This window comes from Arvicanthis niloticus, chromosome 10 (assembly GCF_011762505.2).
Source record: "Arvicanthis niloticus isolate mArvNil1 chromosome 10, mArvNil1.pat.X, whole genome shotgun sequence".
NCBI classification, from domain to species: Eukaryota; Metazoa; Chordata; class Mammalia; order Rodentia; family Muridae; genus Arvicanthis; species Arvicanthis niloticus.
The window spans coordinates 10,252,202-10,262,162 of NC_047667.1; the positions used below are offsets into that span (position 1 = coordinate 10,252,202).

The following is a 9,961-nucleotide window of genomic DNA, read 5'->3' on the forward strand; positions in this document are numbered from 1 at the left end:
AGATAGGGACAGGCAATGTGGCAATGCATAACATGAACACAAACGTCTCAGCTTCATTTTATTTATAAAGAAACTGAGGTACACAGAGGCGAGGGAAGCAAGATCACAAAGGCAGGTGCAGCACCCTCTGGACCATGGAGCTGCCATTTCCTTTAAGGGATCATAGGTTTGCAGTCCTCAGCAGAGAAGGTTCAACTGTGATGTCCACACCCTATCATGTGCCAGGCTGAGGCACCATTGAGCAATACTATCGTCTGTGGACTCCCCCTCACCTCTGAGGCCACCCCAGGTCTCATACAAGCTACCCCCCTTTGTGTGGGCTCACCCCACAGGGTTTAGACTCTGGTGTGGGTCTTTGTCCCTTCGAAAGCCCACTGTGTGTTCCTGTGACACCTACTCACCTGCCTCTCCCTTGCTGCCTGGTGGGCCCTGGGGTCCTTGGACACCTGGAGATGTTAGGGTTAAAATGTGAGGTCAGGAACCCATGGGAAGATGACAGAACTTGCAGCTGGCTGGACGTGATGCAGACAAGTTGAACAGTTAAGAGGAAGGTCAGGACTGGGAAAACCAGAGCCAACTCAGCTGGTCTCAGCAGGACCTGGGTCACCTTCCCCAAATCTTTCCTTAAAGTTCATACACAAGACACCACTGCCCTTTCCCTAATGAACTTCCCAACTCTGCAAGTAAGTACACCTTCAAACGCATTTCTACAGCTAATTGCAACAGAGTGGATTGTGGGTACACCTCCACCCCCAGTGCTGGGAGATGGTTCAGCAGTTAAGATGCTCTCTCAGAGGACCTGAGTTCAGTTCCTAGCATCTGTGTTGGGCACAAATGCCTGTAATCGCAACTCCAAGGGATTTATCTGGCTTCTTCAGCCCTGCCTTCACATCCATTCCCAGGCACTCTTACGTGTCATCAGAAAAACAGAACTTAAGAGACCAATAAACACTGTTTTCTAAAGTAAGCCTCTACCTAGCTCAGGAAAAGGAATGCCCTGAAGCATCCAGGGAGACAAAGGGAGAAATAATGGACAGGAGATAAATCCAGATGTAGGCATGGTCTGGCTGCTGGTGCCCGCAGCTGGGCAATGTTCTACTAGGGCTGGCTGCTATGTCCCATGGCTGGGACAGCACTCTATTCTTGGGTGTGTACTTCATTTTTCCCCCTGAAACATATTGTCTGTGTTTTTGTGTGTGAGAGAGTGTATATGTCACATGTGGAGGCTGCTGAGTCTTCTGGAGCCAGTTACAGGTGGTTGTGAACCGCTCGACATGGATGGTGTGAGCCAACCCTGGGTCCTCTGCAAGAGCAGCCAGCACTCTTAACTGCTGAGCCTTCTCTTCAGACCCCCTCTCTCCTTTCTTGCTTGATAAAAAATAACCTTTGGCTCCTGCACTCTACCCGTGTCCCAGTGTGATTTCTTCTTCCTGTAAAGACTGGGATCAGAGGGAATCCAGGAGACATCTCCCCAGTCATGAGAGAGGGAAGACAAGATTCAGAGTATAGCTTAGGGGAGAAAGGGAAAGAACACAGGGTCAGAAGACAGACTGTACCTGGGGTTCCATCACGACCTGCAGACCCCTTTTCTCCCTTCTCAGCAGGTGGCCCAGGCAGGCCGGGGCTTCCAGGTGCACCTGGGTCCCCTTTTGGACCTGGAGGTTAAAGAAGAGCAGAGACAGCAGCTAGAAGAGCCATAGTGGACGATAATACATTCACTCGGTCTCTAAAGGCAGGCTAGCCCATGAGCCTCCAAGGGCAGGCTAGCCCATGAAGGAAACAAAGGATCTAGGGTGATACCAAGAAGCATATGGTCTGGGAGACACTGAAGAAATGAAAAAGAATTGTTTAGATGGTGTCTGAGGGGGCTGAGCCACAAAGATGTGGCTTCAAGTACCAGTTCAAGGTTGGCTGAAAGGCTGTGTCCCCTCTCCGTGTCAGGAAGCCTGTGTCTCTGGGCAGACATACTTACTGCTTGTAACAGCTGCCTATACCCGAGGCAAAGCCAGGACTTCTGAACTCTATGCTTTTCCCCTGTCCTGAGTAGCCATCAAATGAGCCTCTGTGGGCCTTGACTAAGCTAGGCAAACCATGAAGTAAGGGAGCAAGGTGATAGACTAGGAGATGGGCGTCTGGGCTTCTCAGCGCTGGCTCCCAGCAGCACTGCTTAGATCTTGTAAGCGGGAGCTGCAGTTCCCAGAAATGAGCCACACTATGGTGAGATTTTACAAGGCCGATGAGCAATTAAAATGTGCATGATTGTGGAGAGTTGGAATGTTGCAGGTCCAGAGCTAAATTATCATAGATTATCTTTAGCCTCTTAATAGCCATTTCTTAACCAGCTCTGTGTTTTGTTTAACATCCTCATGACTATTAGGTAAAATCCATCCGGAATGGACTAATAGACCCCTTAGCATCTATCAACCCAAAGACTAAGATAAGAATGTCATCAGAGAGCATCTGAGGCCTAATGTGGTACTTTTCTGTTTTGTCTTAACCCACCTGCTTGATATTCCCACCAATGTATTTTTAAAAGTACCTTGATTTATAATTTTCTTTTGATCTGTTACTATCAAAATTCCAGAAAACCTATCAAACTGAAACAGGGTTTGTAACCTGAGTCCATCCATGTACCTGGGCTACAGGCATTTACATTTGGTTTCAGAACAAACAATCTATCCCTTTGAGATGAGAGTTAGGCCAACAGCACATAGCACTGTTGTCATTACAGCCTTCTGGGAGAGCCAAGCCTAACACCTGAGATGTGAGGCCTGAACCAACACCAAACTAGTCAAAAGCACTTAAAGGAGTGCTTCTGGGAGACAAAGAATGTTCTGGAAGCCTGGGACACATGGGCAAGATGGGAGGAAGAGATAGAAGATAGGTATGTCTACATACTATCCTAGGAAGATGGCAATATTTGTAAGTTGGAGGGAGAAGGCTCAGGGCAAGGCAGAGGTCCCAAGCTGGGTGTCCTCACTTTGTCAAGGGTAGAGAGGTTGGTCCTGTGAAGGAGGCAGCAAAAGGACTGACTAATCATTGAAAGGTGAGCTGAATATAGAAAATACATAGAAGGCTCCCAGCTAAGGAACCTTCTAGCGAAGGTTCTAGGGAGGGGCAGAGACCTTCCGGAAGTGAACCTACCTGGGGAACCTCGTTCACCTTTAATCTGGAACAACTCTGTAAAGGAAGGAGAGAAGGTTGCAGACTGAGCCAGAGAGTAGAGTGAAGCTTGATTTTGCTCCTGTGTCCCACAGAGAGCTCATGGACTATGCACTGGAAGGCTGGGACCCCCCATGGGTCTTCTAGGCCTTGCTATTGTTATTTGAACAATAATACCTGAATTTGTTCAGAAAAGTAAGCTTAGAGAGACCAGGAACCTGATCCCCTGGAAGATGAGGAAGTACCAAAATACTCAGATTGCTGGCCTACACCAGCTTTGCCCTAAACCCATCTGTGTTGGTCAAAATGGCTGTTTTGAAGGCTGGGTGTGTAGCTCAGTTGATAGGGGACTCATCCAGCATGCATGGAAACCCTGGGTTTCATCCTCATCACCACAGAAACTGGGTGTGGTGGTACCTGGATTTTGAGTGAGGTTGTTGACCTGCTGACGTAGTTGCTCCTGGCTGGTGTGGACCCAGCTAAGCTGGGCCTGCAAGGCTTGCAGCCCTTGTGCTCCTGGTACCAGGTGTGTTTTGGGACTTGCCCACTGCAGCAAGAAGCGTGGCCTGTCCTCAGCAGCTAGTGTTCCGTTGCCACAGCACATCTCTAGGACATGGAACTGCTCCTGCAGGTTGAGAACTGGAACCCACAGCATCATTTAGGGGCCTCATTGAAGCCTGAGACACTGAGGCAGGCTCCTGATAGACTGTGTAACATGTACACATCTGTAGGGCATGGAGTTTCAAACACAAATTCTGTGCATTGTGGGGAAAAGGAAACAGCATGGACACCCCCACAGTAGCCATTTGGTGAAGTCCAGGCCAGAAAGAGACTCTGTTTCAAAATGGACAATGCCTTTCATATGCACACCACACACACACACAGACACACACACACACACACACACACACACTTCACTTTTTCACTCCTCTATTACCTTGGTGGGTCTAACCGCTGTGCCCTAGCAGGAGGGCAGCAATACTCTCAAGAGTATCTCTAGTCAGCCTGAACCTCACACCAGAGGAGCTTAGGTGGCCACTGTAGGAGGAGCAACACAGGACCAGGACTAGGAGCACCTCACCTTGAATCATCAGCAGTGCAGTACCCGCCGTAAGCAGGATCAGGTGGATGGCCATGATTGCCATACAGAAGGTCCCTCCATTTCTCTTCTTGGGCACTGGATCTGGGATACAAAAAGAGAAATGATGGCTTCAGAGGCACAGAGAAGGAGCCAGCCTGTGCCAGGCCACATGCCAGGGAGAAGGAGACTTTTTGGAAAGTAGGATTGGCATCCAGATCTTTCTTGTTCCTGTTTTTTGCCACAAGACAAGAAGTCCCATGTTTAGTCCTTTATATGTATGGCTGGAGAGAAGGACACAAGCAGATCCCCAGGGCTTGATGGCCGACCAACCTAGGCCGCTTGGTGAGCTCAGGACAGTAAGAGATGCTTCGTTAAAAGAAGAGGAAAGGAGGAGTAGGAAATGGGGAGGAAGAGGGGGAGGAGGAGGAACAAGGGGAGGGAAGGGTAGGAAAGGGGAAGACAGAGATGGGGAAGGGAGGGAATTGGAGGGGAGGGAGAGGAGGGGAAGGGGGAAGAAGGGAGGGGAAGGGAGAGGAAGGAGAAAGATAGGAAAAGGGGATAAGGGAAGGAATAGGAAGGAAAGGGAACGGAAGGGAAAGGGAGGAAAGAGGAGGGAAGCTGTCAAGCACCCACAAAATGACACCTGAGGTTGACTGCCCCATGCCCATGCATGCATAACCAGATGCATAGATCTTGCTCAGTCTTCAATACCAGTGGGATGTGTTGGAATCACCAATGCTTTCATGGATGCTACAGGTTGCCTTTACACAATCTGGGTGGATAAAGAGGTTTGTTACTGTTTCCTAAACACTCTGTGAGGCTCAGAGAACTGAGTAACTTACTAGCACACAAGATGCAGGACTTCAGTTTATGTCTTTACTTCCTTGGTCTGTGGTTTGTGTGTGTGTGTGTGTGTGTGTGTGCATATATGTGACTGTCTGCCTGTCTCTCTCTCTGTGTATGTGAGTATGCATGTGAACATATGTGTGTGTATATGTATAAGAAGCTGTGTGTGCATGCAAAACATGTTTGGCACAAGCTATTAAACAGAGAAACTGGAATGACAGGGGATCATGACCTTGTCTCAGCTCTATAAGGTCCCAGACTTCTGGGGTGTGCATTGTGAGCATTTAGGGGTGTGCTTTGTTATCGTCCCTTCTGTGCTCACAGACACATACACATACATATGGTTCATACATATACATACATACACATATGGTTCTTTACTGCCTATACAGGAAAGCTCCAGAGCCACATAAAGGTATCAAGAATACAGAGATTACTGAATTCCTTACACACTATGTGGTATTTGCACAGAAGCCACACACTCCTGTTTGAGAGGTGACATGCAATGGCATAGGAAGGGAGACTATGCCGGAGTCCGAGGCATCAGAGATCAAGGTGGCGACAGTACGAACAGCATGAAAACGATGTAACTGTTGTAAGAGTGCAGAGGAAAGCCTTGGAGGGAAGAGGAACAGAGGTGAGGGGCTCACTGTGGGAGTGGCTGTGGGTGTTCACCCTGACTCAGAATGCTCTCAGAATTGTGTTGGGGAAAATAGCTTAGTGGGTAAGGTGCTTGCTTTGCAAGTGCGAGGACCAGAGTTTGGATCCCCAGAACCCACATAAATATTGGCTGGGTGTAGTTACCCCTATCTGGTATGCCAGCACTAGGGAGATAGTAGTGAGCAGCCGTATCAGTGAGCTCTCCATTCTGTGAAGACCCTGTTTCAGTTAATAAAGAATAGAGCAGATGAGGAAGACATTGGTATGGTGTCCACATACATCTCGAAATGCACCCATACACATGTGAATACGCATACACTCATGCACACAACCCACACATAGTAGCATATGCCAAGAGGAATTCAGAGTTCCCATCTGTCCTAAGACGGGTGTTTAGGATCTGGGGACTTGTACTTTGCAGGTATATCCCACTCACTGTACAGACAATAAAGGGGGTGACAAAGTTCTTATGCTCACATTTGTTAGTTCAAAGGTTCAGTTCACTATCATCAAGGTGAGAGCATGGCAGTGTCCAGGCAGGCATGGTGCAGGAGGAGCTGAGAGTTCTACATCTTGATCCAAAGGCAGACAGGAGAAGACTGCCTTCCATGTGGTTAGGAGGAGGGTCTCAAAGCCCACCCCCACAGTGACACACTTCCTCCAACAAGGCCATACCTCTTTATAGAGCCACTCCCTCGGCCAAGTATATACAAACAACCACACCGGTACTCAGAGCCTTCCCTGGGGTAAAAGAGGGAGACTGGACAGAAATTTCAGGAAGACATTTCACATTGTGACAGCCTATTTTGTGGGTTCCGATGAAGTGAGGGACCCTGTTTTTAAAAGAAAAGGTGGTTAGTGCCCAAGGAATGACGCTCCCAGAGACTGACTTCTGATATCTCCATATACATGCGCGCACACACACACACACACACACACACACACACACACACACACACACATTCATTCACACAGGAACACTTTGCACATGCAAATGTAAGAAGTTAAAGGCAGAGAACATTTAAAACCTAAAGAAATCGTACTGAAAGCAGTTAGGAAGGACATATTTCTGAAAAGACATACTATCTGAACGACAGCAGATTCTCTGAAACCATGGAGATCAGGTACAAGTGGCACTGTGTTCTGTGTGCTGAAAGGAAAGAATTACCAACTACGAATTCTCTTGTGAATGAAAAGATTCTTCAGGAATGAATGGGAAATATAGACATTCGTAGAAAAAGGGAGACCAAGAGAATTTGAAGGAACTTCTCCAAACAAAAAATGAGAATAGAAGACCTACAATTTCAAAACAGAAAAAGAATGATGGTTAGAAACAGGTATACACACACACACACACCCCTCTTTGGGTTTTTAAAATTTCACTTTATGGTTGAAAGCAAAAATACTGTCTTCTTATATTATACATAATTTACACTGAGGAAATTCTTAAGATAAATGTATTTTTGAAGTGGAGAAGGACAAAAATTGAAATAAATTTTCTATATTTGACCTGACGTAGGAAAACACTAATTCCAACAGACGGTAGCGTGTTCTGTAAGTGTATTACAATGCTGGGAGAAACTTCTAAAGACGCTGCTGTGGTTTCAGGGGCTCACATGTGTGGCTTGGTCTCCAGCTGGTCATGCTGTTTAGCAATGCTTACAGAACCTTTAGGAGGTGGAACCTTGCTGGAGGAAGTAAGTCACTGCAGAGAGCCTTGAGGCTACATAGCCTGGCCCCACTTCCTGTTAACTCAATGCTTCTGAGTGCAGGTGCCATGGGAGCAGACATTTTATGCTCCTGCCACCATATCTTCCATGCCCGCCACCAAATCTTGCCTGGCTGCTGCCATGCCTTCTCTGCCCGCCACCATATCTTCCTTGTCCACTGTCCTTTCTTCCCAGATGTGATGACTCTATCTCTCTGAAGCTCTGAGCCAAACTATAAACACTTTCTCTCTTAAGTTTTTGTCAAGGAATTGTATCACGGCAAGGGAGAAACCTCCAGGACAAAAAGCCCCTCCCCGTGATGCATTCACATGGAATTCCAAAAGGCATGCAAATAATACACTGGAAAACAAGAAGAAGAAACAAACCAGAAATTGTGCAATAAGATGATCTTCTAAAGCCCTAACATATTGATAGTTGACAGATCTGTAAGCTGCCCCTGCCTACCAATCAGCACAGATGTTGGCAAGCTGACATAACATAACTACATATTACCTACAAGAAACCAGAACTTCAAAACACAGAAACAAAAGTTGGCTCATCTGAAAGGAGAAAGACACAAATTAATAAATATAATGAGTTTTAATACCTTGTTCTCAACAACTGATAAAAAAAACCAGCAAAGACACAGAAGGATCAAACATGGTCGGTAAACACCTAATGAACATACAGGACGCTCCATCGAATATCAGGCACGTGCTTTTCCATCACACTCGGAACATTCAGCAAAGTGGATCCTATCCTGGGTCATAAAACAGGCCTCAATGGCATGTGGAGAGAGATAGATGGGGGCTGTGGTTCCAACAGTAAAATGACCATCTGAATCCACATCACAAAACACCATGTAAAACACCACATGAAGGAATGCTTTTCTGTGATCCCAGGGCTGGGAAGACAGAGAAAGGAGGATTCCTAGGGCTTCTTACTCAGGAATCTATGAACTCCAAGTTCAGTGAGAAAATGTCAAACAATGGGAGCTGGAGATTTGTCTCAACAGTCAAGAGCCCTTTTTGCCCTTCCAGAGGATGCAACTTCACATCAGATATTTCACAACCTGCCACTCCAGCTCCAGGGAATCTGATGCCCTTTTCTGGATGGCTGCTATGGGCATACATGTGTGAATACATACACAGGGGCGCACACACACACACACACACACACACACATTCACTTATAAAATAAAATAAATAATTTAGAATAAATTGGTAATAATAAAGACATCTGCAAACATTTAAAGCTAGTGTCATATAGTTGTGAGAGACACAATAGTTTTCCTTAAGTCTTGGACCAAGGGAAGGATGTCCATTCCTGTTCTCTTATTTAATACAGTCATGAAGAATTCCTGTGCAATAAACGGCATAAAGTAAATAAGAGACATCGCTTGGAAAAGAGGAACAGATATGTTCCTATTTTCAGAACCGCATGTCTATTTAACAAATCCCTCATAATCTTTAAAAGGAATCCACCGAACTAATAAGTAGTTTATCAAAGCTGTAGGATACATGCTCAACATATAAAATTCAATGGCATTGCTATATCCTAATAAAAAGCAATTGCTAACCAAAACTAAACATAGCAGTACTGGGCTGGCGAGATGATGGTCAGCAGTTAAGAGCACTGGCTACTGTTTCAGAAGATCAGAGCTCAGAACTCAGCACCTACACCAGGAGGCTCACAAACCATGTATAACTCCAGCTCTGGAAATCCAGTGGCGTCTTACAGCCTTTGTAGGCACCCACAAGCATGTATATATGCACATATACATGCATGCACATACAGGCATAAATAAAATAATAAATCAACATCCCATGGTAATATTTCAGTCCAAAGAAAATAAAATATTCAGATATAATACTAATGAAACAGATCCAGGATCTGTATACTGGAAATTACAAATGTCAACTTTAAAAAAATAAAGTGGAGAAGTGAAGAGATACACTATGTTCACAGACTAAGCCTGTATGGAGTAAAGGTGTCAATCATTCATACATTCATTTATAGGGTAACATAACTCCTACCAATGCTCTGGCACGATTTTAAAGTAGCAATAGATAGACAAGGTAATATTAAAATGTATGCAGAAAGGCCAGGCTATAGAATAACTAAAACAAGCTGGTAAGGACGGATGAACTGTGAGAATAACTCCATATGATGCAGTAATCGAGACAATGTGGAGTTGGGAGAGAGCTCACTATAGAACATGTAAGCCATGTTGAACCATCCTTGCAAGCCTAGAATAAAGCCCGCTTTGTGGTTCTATGTAATTCTCTTTGTATATTGCCTGATACGTTTTGTGAATATTTTTTTCCAAAGATTTTTATGTCAAAGGTCATGAAATATACTGGTTTTAAATTTGTGATCATATGACCCTAATAAATATGGGGAACAGGAAATAATATCAGCATTAGCAAAAAGATTTCTCAATGCTCAGTGACCAAGACTTAATCCGAAGTGTTTCTAGTATGATTCTGTATTGCATCCAATG

The 9,961-nt window shown here is 45.4% G+C and overlaps 1 protein-coding gene across 1 annotated transcript in view; it reads right to left on the reverse strand.

The window, feature by feature from the left end:
• The window catches only part of Marco (macrophage receptor with collagenous structure), a 35,240-nt gene that overhangs the window by 18,246 nt on the left and 7,033 nt on the right, over positions 1-9,961 (reverse strand). The window contains exons 2-6 of the mRNA XM_034513486.2: positions 4,244-4,345; positions 3,580-3,801; positions 3,145-3,180; positions 1,557-1,655; positions 402-446 (exon numbers count right to left, since the gene is read on the reverse strand). Of these exons, the coding sequence (XP_034369377.1) occupies positions 402-446; positions 1,557-1,655; positions 3,145-3,180; positions 3,580-3,801; positions 4,244-4,345 (504 nt within the window). The remainder of the gene's footprint in view (positions 1-401; positions 447-1,556; positions 1,656-3,144; positions 3,181-3,579; positions 3,802-4,243; positions 4,346-9,961) is intronic.